This window comes from Mesitornis unicolor, unplaced genomic scaffold (genome assembly GCF_000695765.1).
Source record: "Mesitornis unicolor isolate BGI_N332 unplaced genomic scaffold, ASM69576v1 scaffold17477, whole genome shotgun sequence".
Lineage (NCBI taxonomy): Eukaryota > Metazoa > Chordata > Aves > Mesitornithiformes > Mesitornithidae > Mesitornis > Mesitornis unicolor.
Genome location: NW_010194505.1, coordinates 32,731 through 56,205, shown reverse-complemented (window position 1 = coordinate 56,205; position 23,475 = coordinate 32,731). Strand labels below are relative to the sequence as shown.

General features: G+C 49.4%; 1 protein-coding gene across 1 annotated transcript in view; it reads right to left on the bottom strand.

Annotated features, from left to right (window-relative positions):
- The window catches only part of LOC104543267 (lymphoid enhancer-binding factor 1-like), a gene marked incomplete at both ends in the record, with an annotated part of 63,897 nt that overhangs the window by 7,695 nt on the left and 32,727 nt on the right, over window positions 1–23,475 (bottom strand). Inside the window, 2 exons of the mRNA XM_010187835.1 lie at window positions 4,720–4,810; window positions 7,975–8,107. Coding sequence (XP_010186137.1) covers window positions 4,720–4,810; window positions 7,975–8,107 — 224 coding nt within the window. The remainder of the gene's footprint in view (window positions 1–4,719; window positions 4,811–7,974; window positions 8,108–23,475) is intronic.

Genomic DNA, 23,475 nt, shown 5'->3' with positions numbered 1-23,475 from the left:
TCCCGTCATGGCTCTTCAGGACAAGACGAAGCAGAAGCAAAAGCCAGTGCGTGAGCACACACAGGCGACCCCACGGGCGCTGTTGTCCCTGCTGGAGCCATGGGGGCTTTGCCCACCAGCATGGCTGGAGGGGACAGGCTCTGTGATTTCCACCCATAGGGGATGTATTCTGCTTACTGGGGCATCACTGGGGTCTAAGTATATTTACTGAGGGCAAAATTTGGTCCTGGGTGGCCATAAGCTCGCAATATGAATGGTCTGGGGCTGTGTTACGCACTCAGGTCTCAGAGGGCTGAGTCGTGCCGATGGGAGGACAGCAAGTAGCTGCCCGCTGCCTGTACTGCTTTTAAAGCTGAGACCAAGTAAAACAGATCAGTCTCTGCAGAGCAAAACTCGGTGGTGGTGGCTGCAGGGATGTGTTCAGAATTAGGGGTTGGCGACAAGGAGCAAAATCCCGAGCAATGGATTTCATCCCCTCTTCCTAATGCTGAGCTGAAGGCTTTGACTTGGTTTGACTTCTGCTGATTAAAATCCAACTGCCGTGCATCCTGCCGGGATGCTCAATATTCCTGAGTGCCCTTTGGACCAGACACTGCTGAAAAGCACCTTCTCTTGCCTGGGCTGCCCCAGGGAGGGTGCGTGGCCGTCCCTGGGTGGCTGCAAGCTCCCACTGCACACACTGCAAGCGGCGAGGCCAGTCGAGCTCCTTGCCCTGTCTCACACAGCTCATACTCACCTGGAGAAAGAAGCCCCAGCAGAAAGCGCTGACGAATACGGCTGTCTAAATCCACATGACGGGAGCGGATAGACAGACTGGCTCTGCCTGGGATCGGGAAGAAAGAGGCTATAAAGTATCCACAGCTACGTGGTGGTTCCTAAAGATCCCCTTTGCTAAGGGGCTCAGCACTGATGCCCCAGGAGCTCTGCCTGGTGGGATACTCGGGGCGTCCCCTGGGCTCAAAGAGCAGTGTGGGACTTAGCGCTTTATTCTGAGGAAAGCTGGGCCTCCCTGCGAAGGCTGGATCCAGCTCTGACCCCCTCTATTGACGAACGCTGCAGCTGTGAGTTTATCCCGTTGAAACGCAAAATGGGGAGGTGTGCTGAAAAATTAGAAGATGTCCCACAGAAGAATTTGCTTAAAAGAGCACAGTTTGACCAAAAGACCTAAATCCTGGCCAGAGTATCCGTGCGGTCGCAGGATGCTCTAGGAGGATGCCCAAGCACAGGAACCTCCTGGTATCTGGAGAGAAAGCACGTACACTGCCCTTGCACATGCTGCGGAAACGCTCTGGTTTCCCCAGTGCATCCCTAAAAGGATGCTCGTCATTTTTTAAACAAGCCAAAAGCTCTGCCCTACATTTCTTTTGAAAGTAATTTCATACTGGGGACTGGGCACCAGACCTGGAAATTATTTTTGAAATAGTAAAATAACTATGCAGGAAGTTCCTCCTTGTTCCCAGCAAGGGAAACCCCCCTGTTTTCATATGGATTTAGCTCAAAAATACCTTGGCTTGTTCTGCAAACCTGCCAAAAGATGCTCCCAGCCTAAAACTGCACATGGGAACTGAGATGCCTGAGAAGGACGTAACAGGGTGCCTAAACCTGCACAGATGCTCATGCTACTCCAGCCAGGCTGTGCAGAGCTATGCTTAAGACCAGCACCAGCTTTTTCCAGCTAATAAGCAAAAAAAACCCCCAAACTCCATTATCATTCAGTGCAGTGTCACCTCACTGTCCCGCGAAGGACCGAGCTCCTGGATGCCAGGAGACCGTTTCTGCCCCAAAGAGGCCCTCGAGCCATGCTGGGGAGGAAGGAGGTTTCTGTTTCTGCTGCTCCAGGAGCTGCTGTGTCTCGGCTTGACTGAAATCTGCAGGATCTGTCTGTAGGAAAGGCAGCCGAGGCGGCGGGGCTCTGTTTATACCCTGCCAGGCAGGAGCCCTCTCCCACCACTTAGATGTTGGCAGGTATAAACACACCAACAAACAGCCAAGCGCTACCGAAACAACCTTTGAAGTCAAACATGGCTGCCCCAGGGCCGAGAAAACACTCAGAGCTAATCCAGGAGTGACAGGCGTTACTGCAGGAGCTGAGATGCTGGGATAGGGAAGGAGCCGGGCACTCGCGGCTCCATCCACAGTGTGCACATTAATGCAATGGCAGAATCCACTCCTGATGGTTGGGAATGGATGGTTACAGCTCCTACCGCCTGGTGGTGGGAGGGCGGCTGGGAAAAAGGCATGGGACAGGTATGGTGGGGCTGCCCCAGGAGCAGGAGAGCGACACGGATCACAGGCTGACATTTGCTGCCAGGCTCCTGTGAACAAAACTTTCTCGACTGGACTCTCGGAGGCTTTTTACCCCACTGTCATCCTAGATAATTACAGCGCGAGTGATTGCAGCTCCTCCTCCAGAAGCACGTGGTGGGAACAAAGCCTGTTTCTGCCCAGCTCCTGCCCACCAGCTCACGGAGGAAAAGCTGCTTCCCCTGCTTCCCCTGCACGGCTGCCCCGGCTCGGTGGCACTGGTGCGGGCATCCCCAGCACAAGCATCCCCGGCAGAGCCCCAGCTGCCTCCTGCACAGGGTTCAATGCTGCCACTCCTGCACTCACCCGCACTGATGTGCTGAGCCTTGGCTGAGGACTGGGCACTCTGGGAGTGGTTTTCAGGCTCTTTCCGTAAATTTTGGGCAGGTAAAAGGATGAGCTCTATGACAGACACATGTGCATTGAGGTGCTGCGCTCCACTCCGTCAGGTCGCTTGTTGCTGTTCTGTATCTGCTCTGCTACTCACTGATGAACGCGTCTGATGAGGTTGGTTGAGGATGACAAACCCTGCAGATGCTGGAGCAGCTCTCAGCAACGCAAACTCCCTCCACCACCAACCACCGACAAAACCCCTGTGCAAACTAGACTCCGGTCCCTCCGCTGCCCACCCCAGCATCCCACCCCAGGAGTGGACCTCGCATGTGGCAAACAGCTCCTTGCTCACCCCCAATGATCTCTTTCATGTTCCAGCACAGTCACCCCAGTACTTGTTTTTCCTGAGGATGAAACACATCATATGAGGACTTAAATCATGGCCCAGGAGTAGCAGATTTAGCACAGAAGGCAAAATGTAATCTCTTTGAAGCCAAACTCTGTATCAAAGGCCTCAGCCACTGTTTCCTTGTGGTTAAATATCTGGAACATGAAATTCATAAACAAAACCAAACAAAAAGCTAACATTTTACTCTATGTTTTAATGTGCTTCGCCTCTCCCATTCTGCAATACCTCCTTGTACCTGCAGGTCTCTGCTGGGGTTTTATCAGCTGGCATCAGGGGAAACCTGGCCGCTCGCCCCCGCCATTGCTCTCCCCACGCTCTGTCCCCATCCCAGCCGCCCCAACCCACTGTGTGCAGCCAACAACCTCCGTGCCAGCCCCTGCGCGGGACCTGCGTCACCGACCGGGATTAAAAATTAATCTGCGGAGTGACGATGCTCACACAGCACCGCCCGCCTGACCTGCTCCCTCGCTGTGCTGGCGATCACGGCGACAAAAGCCAGCAGTGATGACCACAGAGCGCACACCGGTGTGTTTTTAACACCAAGGAGCACACACCGGTGTGTTTTTAACACCAAGGAGCACACACCGGTGTGTTTTTAACACCAAGGAGCACACACTGCTGTGTTTTTAACACCAAGGAGCACACACCGGTGTGTCTGAACACCAAGGAGCACACACTGCTGTGTTTTTAACACCAAGGAGCACACACTGCTGTGTTTTGAACACCAAGAAGCACACACTGCTGTGTTTTGAACACCAAGGAGCACACACCGGTTGTGTTTGAACACCAAGGAGCACACACTGCTGTGTTTTTAATGCCAAGGAGGACACACCGGTGTGTTTTTAACACAAACAAACACACACTGCTGTGTTTTTAACACAAACAAACACACACTGCTGTGTTTTTAACACCAAGAAACACACACTGCTGTGTTTTTAACACCAAGGAGCACACACTGCTGTGTTTTTAACTCATGTCCCTGGGCAGGTTAACCAATGAGCTCTGCTCTGTGAGATGCTCCTCGGTGCTGGCCCATGCAGAGGGGACATTTTGGGAGTACTCCAGCTCATGGTCCCTTCTTCCCCGTCCCCCCGGGGACAGTGGGTGCCATCAAGTCGGCTGTGCCTCGGCTGGGCTGTGGGTACCAAGGTGGTTCCCCAGGGCAGGTCCCTGTCACAGAGTATTTTTAACCAGACCCTGCGAGGCACCATGGCCCAGTGGATGGAGCCTCCTGCTCAATTATACCATGTCAGCAACTTGCTAAGGGAAAGCACTGTTTGTGCTGAAAACCCCAGCGATAGAGAAAATTACATCCTACTCAAAAAGAGAGGCTGTTGTTGTGATTTGGAGAGGGGTGTAGAAAGCTCTCCCTGGGTTTCCTAATCTGCACAGGCAGCCAGGTGTAAGGCAGGAGGTGGTTTGGAAGCGGGCAGGTTGTAACCCCACTCCAAGGATGCCCCAGCTGGGACAAAGCCTTCAGCCTCTCCATGGATCTGCTTCCCATCTCTAAAACAGGCCCAAACCCCCCTCCCCATCATACAGCAGGCAGGAGGGATGAGGGCGGCGCAAAAGCACCATAGAGGTTACAGAGAACGAAGTGGTTTGGTCAATAAAGCATCCCCTGCACAGAGCAGCCGGGCGAGCCCGTGTGGGGCCGAGCCCCCCACACTCACCATCCCATCGACGGCGTGATCTGTCCGACTCCGCCGGGAGGGAGGGGGTAGAAACCAGGGATGTCTGAGGTCTGGGACGGACGGTGCACTCCTGTGAGAAGGCAGAAGGAGATGAGTTGGACCCAGCATTGTGCTCCCTGGCTGATCTGGACTGTTCCCAAACCCCTGGCTGCTCCCAAACCCCTGGCTGTTCCCGACCCTCTGGCTGCTCCATCCACAGCACTCGTGGGCAGCAGGAAATACCTGTGAAATAGCTGTCTGCAAGTGACAGGATATTTTAATTGCCCTTTCTATTGCTGTGGCTCTCTCTGTGGAGATGTGGTGGGTTGTTCACGTTGCTGCAGAAGCACAAACACTCGTGTAACGGGGTGGGGAAGGCAGCTTGCTCTTGCACAAGCATCATCACTGCTCTGTGCCACCTGGGGCCAAGCAGCAACTTGCTTTGGGAAGGATTCGATGGACTCTGGACATCCCTCTGCCTTTTCAGAGAGCCTGTTCAGGTGCACTACTGATGGTCAAAGCCATTCCTACAACCCCTTCCCATTGGTCATCCCTGGGACCCTCCATGAGTGACCAGTAGGGATGCTCCAACAGGCATCATGTCTATCTCAATTTTAAATGATTTGAGTCCCTGTTCAAAGCAATCATTTTAGGGCTCTGTGGGTGCCAAGGAATGGTGGAGGGGGGTATGGTGCCAGCTGGGAATTCACCCTTTGCACGGGGAATCCCTGTGCAATCTTCAAAGCCACTGGCACGGGTGGCATGGCCAGAGGAGACAGCTGCAGCATCTCGCTGTTCCTACCTGGACCCAAAAACAGACTGTGGAGCCCACGGCTGTGGGTAGGACTCAGACAACCACGGTGCTGCTGGCAAAACCAGCCTCTGGCTGATCCCCGGACTGGGAAAACTGGAGGGGAGCTGGGGCTGGGCTCTGCCACAGCATCGGGCACCACAGAGTCCCCAGAGCAGCCAGATACTCCCTGCATTGCCTCCTCACCCAGCCCAGCCTGCAGGACCTGGCAATGCAAAGGACCAGCTCTCCACCGACCGCTGACGAACCTCAGACAAAAGATCACGTACAGAGGTTGTCCAGCAGCCATCCTGGGCAATAAATACAATTACTAAATTGGTGATTAGTCACAAGCAAACTCAGAAGTCTCTATTCTTTTCCTCGGTGTATTAATGATAAATTATTAATTAGGAATGACACCAAGAGATTCCAAGCATATTATTAGGAGTTTGCTACAATAAATATATAGCTGACCTGAAAGGAATAATTAACTTAGTATGAGATTTACCTACAGCTGTGCTCAAGTGGGACGCAGCAGCCCACTGAAGGTCAAAGAAAACCAGCATCTGCATTAGGGCAGCTGCCAGGATTTCCTGAGATTCGAACCTCCAACAATACCAGCTGTGTAAGCCAGAGCACAGGTTATTCCTGCTTTTCCCCAGCCACTGACTCAGAAGATCCTGCTTGTGCTTCCTTGTCTGCGTGTCCTTGGGCTACTGTGAAATACTTTAAAGCGATGCTGTGAGAATGAGTACGACAGTGACTCTCAAGCGCTCACGCTCGGTGATAATGGGAGATCTTTCAGCGATGAAAATAGAGATGAGACACATCCAGAATGAATGAGGAAGGAAACCCTTGCCCCAGCAGCATTAGGGATGGGGCAGGCAAAGCTGACCAGAGCTGAATCACAGAGGTAGGTCCCAGCTGAGGATGATGGGCTGAACCTCTCCACAAATAGAACCTGGAGGGGTCTCTGGGATGGACAGACTCCCCCTGCCTCGGAGGTAAATGTACAGGCTAAATGGGAAAGGGGATGGACCCATGGGAAAGGAAATGGGAAGGAAATGAATGCTTTGGGACTACTTCAGTGCCAATTGTAGCCTCCACAGACTGATATAACCAGCTCATCCCTGGGATGAGCTGCTCCCGTATTGCTGAATGCTTTCCAGGCTAACAGCGAGTCCCCAAGGCAGCTCTCAGTGAGGGGCTTTTGTGCTCTGCAAAGGCAACATGAGGGAAGGTGTTGGGTCGCCTTCCTAGGAGACAGAAATCTGTAACACTTCATCTCAAGATTCAGAAATCTGCCACTAGCTGAGCTTTTAAAAGGTTTATTTTGTTAACTCCTTATATTCATCTGCTGAGTTTATTATGCTGTGGTACCTGGCAAACAATGTGCTGGCTGGGTATGTCTTACACCAGACCTAAATCCTCCTCATCAGCATCCCTGCTGAGTCCAGGACGTGGCCTCTGGGTTCAGACCAGAGACAATTCAGCATGCCCTGCAGCCAAAAGCATCCTTGATACCCCATCATTTTAGCAATTATGTGAACTCATTGAAGCCAACATCTTCAGGACAGTTCGGATCACTCTTGGGTGGAAGCCCCTGCTCAAATCACAACAGCTGGTTTTGTGCCTCCATTTTTGCACTGATTTCTGGGCTCTGATGAACCCTGAATCCCTTCACAAATGTGCTTTGACACAAAAGTGTTGATTTGCTCACTTTCACGTGAAATCAAGAGAAAGTTTGTGCAAAAGCCTGGGCAATCTGAACAGATGTTGAAAGATTCTGTTGCACTAACATAAAGTTGATAAAAGTTTGATTTTACACTCAGCTTTCCTGCAACCCACAAAAAATGGGGTGAATTCCTGTGCAGGTAGCTATATTTTACAGTTCAGTGTTTAACCTCTACCTACTGTACTTTCCTCCGTAGCCTCATGAGCTGATTGACGTGTCCTGGACTCACACAGGAACCCAAAGAACCAAACCGAGTGGCAACCACATAACGTGTGGCTACGAACACACACACACATAACAATCCAGTTAGCTATCAGACACCAATCCTATTTAGTCAAAATATTTCCTGTTTCAAGCATTTATTTTCTCAAAATGACAACCTGACAGCAGTTTGGGTATGAGTCAAAGGAAAGATTACTTTCCATTTTCTGGTTGACTCTTACGCATCACCTCGCAGGCTCCGGTCTGGTCTGAAGCTACAGGACAGTCTGCACAGAGACTCGAGCACACTCGATCACCAGGGTCGACACTTCCGATATAAAACTCTTCTTGACTAGGATTACAAAGCACTGCCAATATGCTCAATAAACTACTGCTAAGCAATGTCCCAGTTGACCAAAACTCTTGACTTTTCCCATTGATTTGGGACAAGGAAGGTGACAGCCTGGATCTCAGTGGTCTCCAGCACTGTCCTCCCTCCCACCATGCGGGTCCCCAGCGGTGCCATTACCTTGTTTCTGATTGATGTCGGCAGGCAAATGGGGTGAGTGGGAGCCGTGGCTGAAATGGTCGTTGCTGTAAGGGATGAGCGGGGTGAGCGGATGCACTCCGTGAGACGGCTGCACGACGGGAACTTTGTTGGACTGCAAGACACAAGGAGGGAGAGGCCTCAGAAGCCGTCGGGCTTCGTAAGCAAGGAGGGTCAGTGCCCTCTGCAGTTTTTGTCATTGTAAGCAAAGATGGGAATTACTAAAGGTCCCCAGTGTTTCTCAAGGGCAAGGCTGAAAATGCCCTTGCCTACTTAAATAACCACTACGGCATCCTGCAAGAAAAATCCACAAACCAAGCAGTGACAACAGCCCAAGATGATTGCATGGGTGGGTGGAAACCAGCTCAAATCAACATGATGTTTTCAAAATTTAGAAGAACATTTTTTTCGTTCATTTCCAGTATCTTTTATTCCAGGATGAATGTTACACGCAGATTACCCAGTGCATTGCTCTTGTTTTCTGCCTTGTGCTACCACAGGGTCTAAGTCTGGACTCTCACATCCTGCACATTCACTCTGAAAGCCACGCTCAGGCTTTCCCAACCGGGGCTCTCAAGCAGGGAGAGCCACACTGAGGATGATGCCTTTGAAATCGTGACGTGGCCACCTGTGAGTCTTTGGGCTGAAATCCCCTCGGTCCCAGCTCCAGCGCTGGCAGCAGGATCGGAGGGAGCTGAGGCAGCGCTGGGGCTGCAACAAAACCAGGAAAATTTAAAAAAGAAAAATTCAATCTCCTCTTGCAGCTACTCCCGGGTACCCACACTGAGGCCATTGGAGCCCAACACTTTTGTAAAAGGCGCTTTTTTGTGAACACAACTGGGAGTACCTCTGCGTGTTGGAGCAGAGAGAGAGGAACCTGTTCAAAAGAGCTGTAAGGAAAACACACACACACACGCATACACACGCACACGTACACCACCATCCACTGCCAGCCTCCTCGCCTCGAGCGTCTCAAGCTGCTCTCTACATGCCCGGTTTCGCCCATGGTTGCCTTTAAACCCAAACTGACTTTGCCTTGGTGGTGGAATGTTAGGATTTGTCCCAGATAAATCCGGGAAGACGAACAGGACTTAGAGCACCCCAAAACAGGGAGAAAATTAGAACAGACCAGGTGAGACAGCTCTCCAGGGGCTAGGAGCTGGGTATGGTTGGCCAGACCTTTCGTGTCCCACCAGGACATCTACAGATGATTCACCGTGTGCCTTTTGACAAGTCATTTACAATCTCTGGACTTGATTCACTGGTGCCTTTCACCCTGGTAACGACTTTGCTCAGGCAGGGTGAGCACAAAACACCAGTCAGCTTTGGTGGAGGCGGTGCAGCCGGAGCTGATGGCTCTGGAGGTCCTGTCCTGGACCTCTCTCTGCTGCTCCCAGCGGCTGCCGTGACAGCCGAGAGCCCTGGGCAAGCCCTGTGTTTTGCATCGCTGCTCCGAGGAGGAAACCCGCGGAGTGGAGCGGAAAACAGACCTATGGAGATGCTGCTTTACATCTGTCTTTCCCACAAAGGTTTGCTCATGCAAATAAAAATCAAAAGGCATGCAGGTTTGCATTTAAGAATGAATGAAACCCCTAATTCCTGATATTTACCAGGGGTAGATTTACTGCATACAGTGGGATATTGGGAATATCTCCCATCTCCCCAGCACAAACTGGTGTGGTACAGGTGTTCCTGTCCTACAGCAGGGCCATAGGCCATATGGTTTTCCCATTGAGAGCGGCACTGGGCTGGCTCCTGCTTGATTAAACACGTTTGGAGCTCTGAGCTTCTACTATTCTTGCCCATGAAATGAGATGAAGAATAGCTCTTCAGTGACATTTCTAAAATTAGCTATGCTTTAGCTTATTTAAGAGCCAGAAAGCCTAAATTAGAGATATGCAGCTCTACGTGTACATTTTAACATGACACTGGAGCAGAACAAGCTTGATGCTGAGCCGTTTTGAAAACCTCCACTTCAGCATTTCTCCTGTTCAAAGTGGGGCAGATCTTTCCTTCCCCTTTGCACCGTGCCCCATCCAAAGCCCAGCACCATCCACCAGCCACCCTTGCTGTCCGACGACTTAACAGCTTTCAGAGCAACGACCAAAGACACAGACCACTACAAAGGCAGCTGAACAGTCCTGATGCTGCTCCACAGGATACCTCAACAGTGAAACGCACAGCGCACATGTGGTTACAGCAAAGGCACGGGCCATCCTCCTTCTCCATCAAAGAAGAACATTGTAGCTTGGTGGGACAACTGCAGCTCAGCCACTCAGATTTTCCATCAGTTCAGATGGGAAACAAGATGTTGCACCAGTAAGAAGAGCTGGCCTTCCCCGTGTCCCTTCTACATTTGCACTTTGCTCAAAATCTTGTCTCCTACTCTTTAAAGTCATAAAAAGCTGGTGGGAATGGATGCTCAGGAAGGAGTTAAGACAAAACTTTATGTAAGAGGCTACTCATCCCCTCCTGCTCCTTCCATTTGGGAGTTCATTACAGGAATCCATCTCCCAAACTGAACCAACCAAAGGAAGAAGGAAATGCAGCACAAAGATCTGGAGAAACAGAGAAGACACCTTCAGTGTTGGTCCCCAGTTTAAACTGCAGCTGCTAATGGTCGTGGTCCATGCCCATGTCCACAACTCTCGGTTCTCACCAGATTTGCTGTGGCTGCCACACATCTTTGCTATGAAATCATATCTCATTTATAGAAATCAATATGCCAGAGAAATGGTACCGATTCTTCTTTTTTACAAGGCCTAGATGTAGTTCCTGCACCATGGGGATGTGCTGCAGCTTGGCGAAGCCTCTCATTGTGTCTCCTCCACAAAGCTGTGCTTCAGTGCAGCCCAGAGCAGCGGTGACGGTGCTGCTAGCTGCCCACCCACCCAAAATCATGCACCTGGTGCCCAGCATCACAGCTCCAACCCCAAGTCACCTTAAGTCACCTTCTGGCCTTCGGCAGGCGTGGGGGGACATGAAAGGGTTCTGAAGACGGTGCTGTGTCACCTCTCCCAGCACAGCCCTTTGAGGCCAGGTAGGGGAATGAGTTGTGCACCACCACCCTGCTACAGAAATGAAGAAGCGCATTTACAGCAACACCAGGACGGTGTTTCCAGAGGGCACGGAGCAGCAGAATGGGTTTTGCAAGCCTGGGTGGCATTTTTCCCCTCTCAGTTTTGCTAAATTGCAACTCTCCCAGGTGCCCACCCTCCCCGGTGAGTGGTGGCTGCTCCGGTCCCTGCGCACCTCATGCCAGGATTTGGTGCCGCTTGGTGCTGGGGCAGGCGCTGATCCCACAGCTCATCACCCCAACAGCTTTAATTAGCCCCATCAACCTGGCTGAAAATAAAGAAAAAAAAGACTGTGAGGGAAGAAGCTCCCATGTTGAAGCCAAGAAGTGACTTTAATAACTAGAGGTAATTGGATGAGCAAAGAGAAAACGCAGTCACATTAATTATTAAGAAAGACTAATTGTTGGCAAGGCAAAATTAGGAGAACTCACCGCTCACGCATGGGTGTCTGATTGCGATAACAGCTCGAGGCTGGTGAGAAAATGCTCCTTTTGCTGAGCAGGCACAAACCCAGCAGGTCTCCGCAGGAGGATCACCCCCACGACCAGAGCCGCAGCGGTGTTTGGCTCCGAGGTGCCTGATCAGGCACAGCATCCTGCGCCTTCACTCCCATCCCACCCCATGCTGGCCCGGCCATGGGGTTATCCAAGCCTGGCAGAACCGTAAATGAGGTTTTTTTTTAAACAAAATGTGAGTTTTTCATTAGAAAATGGCAAGAGATTGAAATCAAACATCAACTGGAAAGCACCTTGTGCTAGCAAGTATTTTGACTCATTTTTTTAAAGACTGATCTATGTAGTCGTGACATGCTAAAAATGAGTAGTTTTACTTTGCTGGCTCGACAGAGGATTTTTTCTTTTAAACTTTAAAGCTAATATTAGCAAAATGTAGCACGGAAGGTCAAAAGTCAGAATTTGAGTGAAAAGATTAAACGAAAAAATTTCCATGGCTGGCAAAACTCTTTCAGTTTTTAGCTCTGTGAAAATATTAGAAAAAATGGTAAAGAACTTTTTCTGCTTGGATCAATTTAGAAGAAACTAATTTAAAAAAAGAAGTGGATGTTTTGTACCCTGTGAAAACTATTCCTTGCTACAGTGGAAAGCAGCTGTTAAAAGCAGCAGTGGTCACACCAAGCTGCCTGGGTGGCTGCTGGGGATCCCAGCACCCCACCAGTGCTGTGCTCCACCGCTGCTCCTACAGATGGGAATTTTTAAAACTACTTTTCTGGTAGAAGACAATTCATAACTAAAATAAAGCAGCCTCCTTCTACTGCCCCTTCCAACACTTAGTGCCCAATTTAATGAGAAAAGTTTTGCAAGATTTCACGATGGCTGCACCAAGCACCCAGGATCAGTCCTTGTTGCATACCCGACCCGCACCACGGCGAGTTGTTCAGTACATTAAAGGAGAGGAATGAACCTGTCTGCCATAGTCCACATTACACCAACCAAAGACAGGAGTTCATCTGACAAGGCTGATCTTGATCCGCCCTGCTGCACACAGGCACAAAGCATCCTTCCTAGGAATAGCCCCTTCTTGGTTCTGAGGACTGCATTTCAAGAGTTTTTACGTTTTCTCCAGATTTTGAACAGAAACGACCTAAGTGAAAAGCTGTCTTTATTCATAGTTTGTTTTTAAGGCAAAGTCACATATGATGATGCTGTTTTGTTGGAAAGAAACTTATATTTTACAGATTTCCCATATGGTTGAAATAACGTAACACATTTGAGAATTTGCTCTCACTTTATAAAAGACAGCCCAATGCCCCCAGGAGCTGCACCGCACCCCCATAGGCACAGGAGACTTCGCACATGTAAGGCACCCAAAATACATGTGAGGTTGCAGGTGTTGTGGGTCCCATAAACACAGGGGACCCCATGCCCACAGGGGATCTCATGTCCATGGGGACCCTGAAGGCCAGAGACAAAGGACAGCCTGTCAGGACTCTGCACAGCACCAGCGTGGCTGGGGACCAGCACCTTTGGGCTCCCCAAGAAGGACAACGGGGTACTGCCTGCACAAACCTCAGCTCCCACACACAGAGCACACCCCACTGATGCAGAAACATTGGTCAGTGCCCCAGACAGCCGAAATTCCTGCCGGCAGCCCAAAACCAAGCAAGGGATGGATGTGAAGGAGTTCGCAGGGAGAGGAAAGCCCAAAACCCCTCTGTGATACCTGGAGCTGGGGTCCCCCTCACCGGGGCCGTGCTGCTTCCCAGGCGAGGGGAGCTGGAAGCAGCCAGGGGGTGCAGGATCCATCCCCCGTGGCACGGCGGCACGAAGCGCCCTGGCGCAGGAGCCGTCAGCTGGGGAGAGCGCTGTGGTTTCCAGCCTCACTGGGGAGCGGAGCCGCGGTGAGGTGAGATTAGTCACGTCACTTTCAAATTTTCCCACATCGCCGGCCCCAAAAATAGTGAAACGAAAAAGCCGTGGGCTACCCCAGCGGTGGCCAGTGTGGGGTGAGGGGCCTGGCCAAGGGACGGGAGCTCGGGCTGGCTGTTGTGCCACGTTTTGGCTGTCATTGCCAAGGCAGAGGTGGGTTTCGGCAGCCCGAATATCGGCTGTGCTGTGTGTTCCTGGGGTCAGTCCTGGCTCAGAGCAGGCAGATGGAAGGGGTGAGCTCCGAGTTTGTCTCCATGCTCCTCTGTCCTGCTCGGGTGCCTTTGGAGTGAAAGCCCCAGGTTCATCACGCGTGCTGCAGACCGCAGCCCAGCCCCAAGTCGCCCCAAATGTGTTTGCTTCGACGTCACTTCTCAGAGAGGGTGAGATGAGTTGGTGTGCTGGCTATGAAAAACAAAACCTACAAAGTTTTGCTGTGGCTGATTCAATGAGGAATTAATTCCTTTTCACTGTGAAATTAGTCATCGTGCCACAGAAAGGTATAATGTCAGGCTGCACCAAGCAGGCACTGCTGCTGGGGAAGATACCCAGTACCAGGGCCACTGTGCCTTTTCGCTTTATCCAAAAAGCAATCCAAATTAGGAAGTTATTAAGGATATATTACTAGGGACATTATTAGGTACATCCTGCAGCATTCGAGCTGCTCCTAGGCAGGCTCACACAGCAGCGCTGCCACTTGGGGTGCTTGGAGACCCTGAACCCATGACTCAAACCCAGCTCTGCATGGTTTTTGGGCACCTCCAAGTTCTGATAAAATCTGCCAGCTCGGGGCCCCAGACGGTGTCAGCAGACACCTTCACCCCTTGCTTTCCCACAGTGCTGCACCAGGAGATGCTGTGATAAAAGATTACCCCAAATACCCACTGCAGACTGGTTTTGGCGCTGACTGCAAGCACCAGGGCCGGAGCCCTTGGCAGCTGCGGGTGAAGGCAGCATCGACTCATTTCTTATCTCAGCATGCTTTTTTTTTCTCTTTTCTCACTTTTGCTGCTGTCACATCGCCCCAGCCTGCTGCCACGACAGATAGGAAGCAGGGAAAGTTAAAGCCACCCACGCTCAGGTGCTGCTCTCACCCAACCCTAAACCTGCCATTCAGCAAAGCCAAATTTTAGCAGCAGCAGCACCTCCCCGGTTCCTGCCTGGGGCTGGATCTGGCCCTGACCCTCAGCATCACCGAGGTTCCTCTAGGGATCAGAAGATCACATTTCCCATGACCAGAAAAGCACCTCGGCCCCATGCACCCCATCCCTGGTTGGCCCAGCAGTGGTCAAACAAAGGGGAAAGTAATAATGTGCAGCTATTAATCTGGGCATTAATTCTGCATATGAATTGCAATAAGGAGTCAATTGGTTTAAGATATACATTGCACATCCAGGCAAATACTGTCCTTGCTCAGGTTTTTATCCCTGCACTCTGCATTTTGTGGCCGATGGAGCGCTACTGCCCCAGCTCTTTCCTTTCCCTCTGATTTCCTTCAGATGCTTTAAAATCCAGCTCTGCTTTGAAAATGCTAACAGGGCACTCAAGCAGCCCCACTACTTTTCACACATGGAATGGGATGTGCTCACTTCAGTGCCAAAACTCAGCTCCCACGATGCTGAATGTCCCCTATGACTGGGATGTGCATCCCAGGATTCTGCCCAGGTACTGGGACAAGTTCCCCAGCATTCAACACTCTCCATGCTCCAGCACTCAAGAATTGGCCAAACTCCAGACACGATGGGGTCAAATACAAGGAAAGAACTTAAAAACCTTTTAAAAGTGCTCAGTGACCTTCTGTGCTGCTGCTGGTTTCTGTTTTTAAGTGATGATGGTTATTATTTTTAAGATAAAACTCTGCAGGGGAAATAGTTGAGCTTTTCACCGTTTACGGGCACAGGAAGAGCCGTTTCACTTCTCAAGTATTTCTCTTCTAAGAGAAAGATGTAGGTGGTTCTTAGCGAAAAGGGAAAAAAAAAGGCATGGAAAAATAAAGACCAAAACTCCCTCCCAGAGGTTGCTTTCTTATCGTGACAGGGGACAAGTGGGGAGGCAGTTACACCCTGTATCGGAGAGGAGAAATCCCCTGAAAAATGAACTTCTGGCACCACTGCCCAGTGTTTACAGTCACATTCGGCAGAAGAAGCCACCTCACTCCAGAAGCCTCCTCAGCCGTGCAGAAAGTCCCCTTGCTCGGCATCCGCCTTGCTCGGGAAATGCTGCCATGGTGGTGAAAGCAGCTTCACGGTGATGCCTTTGCTCAGAGGGGGACAGAAACACCTCCCCATGTCCTGCAAAGGGTGACGGTGACATTTGGCTTCACGGAAACAAACGCCAGAGCAATATAACCCAGGGGGCTGCGCTGCAACTCCAAACCCCAGCTATTTTCTCCCAAATGCAGGGGCAACATAACGGTGGGGCTGCTTAACCCCCCAGCCCCACAGCTATTTCCCCTGACATCCTTCCCTGGTTATCACCTCTCTCGGGTTCTGGGCTACAGAGAAAAAAGAAAAAAATCTTTGTCCCCTTCGTGCTACATGGTTCTGTGAATTTGAAACAAAAGCTGCAAAGCCAGGAGTTACCGGTAACACCAAACAAGAAGGCTCTTGACCCGCGGGGGCTGATAATATCTGACCTCCTTTATTTCACTCAGATTTTCAAAGACAAGCAGTCGGTCCGATACTCAGAATTAATCAAGAGAATGTCCAGAAGGGCAAGGGAGGAAAGCAAAATAAAAGTATGACACAGAACCAAGGCTTGCCACTCAGTACGGCTCGAGGCACCATTTCCAAAATCACCAGAGACACCCAGCTCCGCATGCCTGGGTCAGGGCAGCACCGGGACCAGCCAAAACCCAGGGTGCTGAGGCCAGTGAAACACAGAGGGTGGGCACTGAAGGAGCTGTGTCATCCTCTCAGACACCAGCAGTTTGGGGGATTTTCACCTGTTTTGAGAAACCATCTGCAAACCCCGGCACTGGTTGGGTCCCGGATCTGAGCTGAGGTGGTTTTGATGCCAGGTGGTCGCATCTCTCCCCACCCAGGACAGGCTGCAGCCGTGGATGGAAAATCCTGGGAGATTTCACAGTTCATCTGCCAGCAAACCAGCCCAAGATGAACCCTCCAGGTGTCACCACCCTGCAGTTTTCTAGAGGCAAATGCTTATGCATCCCCCGGGCATCCGGAGAGGGCTCCTGGCTGTGCAGCTCGGCTTTTCCTTTCCATTTAAAACAAAAACAAACCCAGCCCATGGGCCTGAAAGAGTGCAGGAGAGTTAACGAAACACAAAACAGAAAAACTCTGATGTGATTTAAGGTGTTTCAATTCTCTGAACATCAGAGGGGGCGAAACCTGCCCCCTTGTACTGCAGTGGTGCTGGGGTGCACGGTCACTGTGGGTGACACCGTCCTGCTGCTGTCACTACTGCCACCCTGGGACCTGGACAGGAGACCCCTCACAGGACTTCTGTCCCTCTCTCTAGGCTTGGGATGGGATGGCTGACAGCCTCTCCTCTCCTCTCCTCTCGTGTGGCTGCCAGCCTCTCCTCTCCTCTCCTCTCCTCTCCTCTCCTCTCCTCTCCTCTCCTCTTCTCTCCCATCTTCTACTAGTTTTCAACCTGCTACTCTCAAAGCTCAGCTTCAGGGGGATCTCATTATGTGAGAATGTCACTGGTTGAAAAAAAAGACAGCTCAAAAGTGTCTCACCCTGCCTGAAAGTAAATCCCCGAACCGGCAACTGCACTGCGAAAAACAATAGTAATAACATTAATAGTAACACCATTAATAATGATACCATAATGCTGCTGACTTGTTCAAAGAGAGCTTTCTCCCGTCGCAGGCAACCGCTGAGGCCACACACTCGCAGATGACACCAAGAGAAGACACTTTAACACGCTGGAGGTGGCCGTGCCACCAGGTAATTAACAGATAAGCTGATACAAGCGAGGATGATAATTTGTAATAGTCATCATCATACTTGGGTACACATTGCCCTGCTATGGTGAAATCCTTTTATATTTATATGGATGTCAAGCACGTTTCCTACATGGATGGCCATGAGTGGATGGACCTGGCTGCTCCAAGTCCCCTTGGGGTCTGTCCCAAACCATCGCCACCCAGCTTCCCAAAACCCACCGGTGACCCCCGGGCAGGGGACAGGAGAGCCGCCCCGCATTATCCTAATCTGCGCTCACGTTTATTTCCCAGTTCCCGTGACGAGCGGCTCTCTGGAGGGCGCGGAGGGAAGATAATCCCCACAGAGCCGGGGGTGCTGTGCTGACACCCCGCAGCTGTAAGGCGCCAGCAGCCTTCCTTGTTGCTCACTTTCAAGGGTGACGTGTTTACAAAGAATGCTACAGCTGCTAATCCTGGATCATACCCTGTGTCTGCCTGGGAGAAATCCTAATTTTCTTGATAGAAGGAATTAGTTCCTTTAATGCTTAATACCCCTTTTTTCCTCTGAAAGCAAGCAAGTGTTATTGTGCAGAGTGGAATAAACATTTTAATTAAAATGTGGAATTTATCTTCCAGTCAAATTCGGACGAGCCCCCAACGATACGTCAAACTCCGCTTTCCCATTTTGAATCTTTCTCTGATCTCTTAATGCGAATGCCTGAATTAAAACCTGGGCTTGGTGGATTTGCATGTAATTAGAGAGCAAGGGAAATTAATAGGGAATTGAATGGTTTTCTCCTCTGCCCATGTGATGTTTTTAGAAGATTAAAAAGAGTTGATTTTCTTTTTAATGATTGCAAAAATGTATTAAATATTATTTAACCTTTTTTTTTTTTTGGTTAGGGGGAGGGAAGCAGACAGACTAAAGAAACAAACTTACGCATATGATAATGAATGCCTCCTATCGTGGGAAGCAAATATCACTGTCATTAGGATTAGAAAGGAATCCTAATTAATCTTGTCCTGCCACTTGACTTCTAGAAGTTCCTTAAATGTTACCTCCACTGAGATGTAAGCCCGGGCACAGCGTAAAGGCTTGCTGGCTAATCCCTGTGCACAGCGGTGAGGAGCGGCCGTGGCCATCACAGCTTGGGGCAGAGGCTCCCCGAGTCCCCAGCCAGGAGCTGGCACATTTGGGACGGAGTGGTGTGGTCCTGGCACGTCAGCTGGATTCACACTGAAGGGGAACATGCAGCTCTGCTACCTAAATTTTCTAATTCCCCACAACGAACTAGGTAACAAGATCACAATTCCACAAATGCACCAAGTACCACAGCAATGCCTGATGCCATACAGGGACCTTTCTTTTACCCATCTTTTTTTTTCAGTATCGTCTAAATCGTCTATTTAGCAATACTTATTTGGCTCGTTTTCAGGATGGGACTCAAGGTAAGGGATGAGAAGAAATGAGGAAACTCCACCCCATGTCTCGATTTCATCTTCTCTACACTCGTGATGATAAAGATTACCTACCGTGCTGGTATTAAGTCATACATATTTTAACACAGCTCTTGTCATGTGTCATCAAATCCTGTTTTTCAGGTATTGAGATTCACAGATTTAATTGCATAAGATTTTACTACAGGAGTGGATTGTCATGAGATTATTTTCATCTTTGGGTCTCTGTATGAAAAACAGCTTTTAGAGAGCTGGTTTCCAAACTTCAGAGCCCGGCTGACGGTCTCATTTTCTAAATACAAATAAATATAGTGCAAGGTGGTGCCATACCAAGGAATTATAACTTGACTAGTAATGAAACACAGCACACTTTATGCGTTATGGTAAGTAATAAATAATAAATGAATCCTTCTACAGCTAGGTTGGCTTTTCACCATATTTCTTCCAAAAACTCCAGTAAGTTTTTAGCTATGGCTTTATGAGAGTGACTGTGAATAACAGCCCAGGAATAACACGGTTAGTACAGACACCAAAAATTTTCACTTCGAAACCAGAGACCACACAAAATATGCCCAGTCTTGGATTTCATTTCAACCCAGACTGATCAAAAGTTCACAAGGCAGGACTGATCAAAGGCTTCACGTTGAAAAAATGAGAAAGTCACAATTTCATATGGTTTTGATGAGAAAAATAATTGACGAAACTTTGCTCTTTCAACTTGGTTTTGCTTTGAGCTTGGGGTTCATCTGAATACAAGAAGCAAGGGGTGCAAATCTGCAAGGACTGAAATCTTTGTACAGTTTTAATGATCCATTTCTTACTATCCACTTCTTACTATGCGTCAGGACCGCATGGGGTCAGGAATTTTAACAACATTACTTATTTTTTGTCAGAAAAACGAACTCATGGAAAACACAACTCCTCGTAGGGCTCATCTTCACCAAAGCTTTGCTGGGAGAAGTTTAGGTCCAGGACAGAGTTTTGAGCTACCTCCTGGTCGATGCACTCTCCTTCCTGGGAGGCAGAAGAGCCAGACACAAACCATGCTCATCTCAAATCTTTCTTTTTTTATTTTCATGCTCTGATGAGATTGCAATAGCGACCTTTTGCTGGATTGTGCTGCTTTTTGTGAACCGCACTAGCCAACCACCAAGAAGGTCTTCGTGGCCTGGCCCCAACGTGGGAGAGCAGCCTGAGCATGCTGGCTGGTGGCACACATCTGTTCCCATCACCAAAAATTTGAGACACCACGATTTCATGCAAGTGGTGAAGAGGAAAAATAATAAAACACCAACTTTTCTGGCTGAGGTCAGACTTGTTTTCCAAAACAGCTCGCCCTGGGAGTTCGCCCTGCCCTGCGGTCAGCCACGACACGGTAGTCCATGAAAAAGGTTTTCCAGAACTGTTAAACAAAGCAGAACTGAGCAAACAGGAGGGGGTGTGTGCAGCCGCCCCATATGGGGCAGCGGCCAGGGCTGCTGAACTGCGAGAGCAGGCAGCTGCGTCCCAGCGCACCCCAGGACAGTGCTGGTGCACGGGTCTCTGCCCACACCGAGACCCCAGCAGTGCCACCATGCAGGACATCGTTGCCACCAGCAGTGTCCCCAAGGCAAGTCACTGTTTTCCTTTAGGCGGCTCATCTGGGGGGATTTGCTGGGAAGTCAAGGGTGGTTTCTTAGTTCCTCCTGGAGTGCGGGGGGCTTCAACCCTCTTTGACATGAGAAAAACCTCAGGGTTTCCATGGAGGTGTTTGCTGAACTCACTGATTTGGGTCCTGTTTTCTGCCATGAAATACAAATTGATTCACTACAGCTGCCCCAGCATGCACATCCACTTCAATGAAAGGAAGAAGAATTTGACAAGAAGGAAGAACAGATGATGATAACCCAAGGTAGCATCAAGCTTCCAGCATAGATTTTTTCCTAACCAGGTAATTAACTAATTTAACCCACGACCAGAGATCAGTTATTTAACTGTAGGTCATTTTGCCACACAGACGACTCTTTTTTTTTAAACTTACTTTCAAAGCCCTCTGATTTATTACAGTAATTGACAGCTGTATTTGCTGAATGATGGAGCTGAGGTTACACAGAACATTAAGTATACTAAAAAAATCTATCTACCACACCTACGTGCACAAAACCTCCACATGCCTACAGTGCAACTTTTTAGCTTAGGTATTATTTAGGGCCTGAGCTGGAAGTTCGTGTGTCTCACATCTGCTTTCGGGATATCTGGGAATGAAAAACTTCTCTTGCTACCAGAACAACGACCCATGGGCAAAAAAGTACTCACTTCAGGACATTACTACATTATCAAATCCTACATAAATATTTCATTTTTTAAAGTAAAAGTGCCCTTCATAACCAGTGGACATTTGCTGAAAAAGACAATTAAAACACTGTTTTCATTGGGTTAGGGTTTACATTTTTCCCTGCAAAGTTTGCAATTAAAAAATAAATCCACCAATCTCATGGCCACCATCTAACCTCCTTCGAATGCAGAAGGTAAAAACCATACAGATTACAAAGCATCAAGCTATTTTGCACTTCTTTTGGTTTTAACTGAGGTGCTACACAGAGAAAGCAATTTCTTCTTAAAACACTTGCCCAATATAATGTCTTCCCTATAATTTTTTGGCTGGCCCTCTCCACTATTTCAGGACATAAAGCAGACTGGGACTTTTTGAAGAAACAAATCCCCAAACGCAGCCACGACTCAGTTGATGGGATTTAGAAGGGAACTCCACCTCAGAACAGACACAGAACAAGATTTTTAAGTGTACAGGATGCTTCCCTAATCCAATCTGCATCAAAGTCAGTGAAAGTTTTTCCACTGATTTCTCTCACCTAAGGCCAAAGACGCTGTTATCACCAGCGCTGTCAGGCGTTCGCTCAGGTTTTCAGACACTGTAAAACTGGGAAACATTAAACCTCACCAGCCTGGGAGATTTCAGGGCTTTTATTGGGTGCATTTTCATTCTGTAAATCTGCATAAACAAGGCAAGGTATGTTCAGCTTGTCAGGCACGCCGATCCTGCAACACCGTGCACAATAATAGCCCGGTATACAGAGAAGAAAGTAATTCTTAAGCTGTGAGTTTATCAACAGCAAGCAATGTCAGTCTGTTTTAGCACCTCTGTTTTGACTCGGATTTACTCATTTCAGAAACCCGCCTCACTTCCCGGCCGTGCTCCCCGGTCCGAGGCGGCTCCTGCCCGTATTGGCTCTGCAGCTGCTCCCGGCAACGTTCCCGATCCCGGTTCCCAGCCCTGTCACATGAAAGGTGCCTGGTTCCAGGGGCGCTGTGTGCTGAGCAAAGGCCACAGCACCCCACCACCCGTCACCTCCAGTACTCAGGGCTCCTGCAGGAGCCCCACCAGTCACCCCAAGCTTCCCACAAGATATATTTCTTTTTTGTTGTGTTAGGAGGAGACTGGTGACATGGCCTGTAAAATGTTGCCTTTAGTCGATCTCTCTTATCTTCACATCCATCTGCCTCAGCGCGACTGATTCATATTCATACGGGGCTATATTCAGACCAGGAGTTTAACAGCAATTGCATTTCTTAACTGTAAAGTGTTTTCTTATAGGGCAGAGCGCTGTTATCTCCTGCATCTGAACAAGATCGAGCTCAGCAGGCTCACTTCTGGTTGTGATCTGTACTATGCAAACAGTAAATATTGCTTATCACAGCAGATTTTATATAAATATATTTCTATACATCGTATATAATAGTGTAATAATAATGACCAGTGACTGACCAAGCTCTTACATTCAGCTCAGTGGCATTTCTCTGTCTGCTGACCCCAGAGAGCGAAGAGGAGTGGAGAAAGTACCAGGAAATAGAGGCTAATGAACATTTTTCCTTATATTATCTTTATGACAGTGAATTTTGCCACCGATTTTCACAGGAGTATCGTCTGGCACTCTATAGCCATTAACATAAAAATGTATGAGGATTAGAAATTGGTTAGAAAGAGCATAAACACGTGCACAACCACACACGTCCAGGCTCTCCAGCACGCTCCTCGCATGCCATCCCCCAGTCCGCAGGAGCCGCAGCACAATTCCCAGTTGCAGGAAGAGGTCTTACACCCCGTGATTTGCGGGATGCAGCAGATGGATCAACTGCAACATTGACACAACTGTAACACAGGGATGTGCACAAACTATCAGATCCTGGAGACCCAAGGAGAGAACAAAGTGGGGAAGCCAAGACACCAGGTACCACCACTGCGTCACTCCTCTGACCAGCGTCCAGACCTGGCTGCTGGCCCCGAGCCCCCCACTCGCCTTGGAGGGACCAGCATGGGAGGGAGCATGGGACCACTGGGCACAGAGCGTGATCTGGGAACATCCCATGGGCTCCCTGTGAAGGATGGAGGAAAAGGTGCCCTGCCTCCCTAGACAGGTTAGTGGGCACCGGCACCCCATCAGCCCCCCCACTGCACCCAAAGTGACTGCGAAGCAGAGGGGGAGTTCCCCTCCAGCCCTCCTCATTAATCCTCAGGCTCATTAGGTTACCAGGACCCAACTATCCCCATTAAACACAATCCACTTGCGTGTTCTTTTTTAAAAAAAGTATTAGTATTTTAAATTACTCTAATTTGTGCTCAGGACTAATAAATCATAATTATTCAGCAGAAAACAAATTGTAGTGTGGAATTTAATCC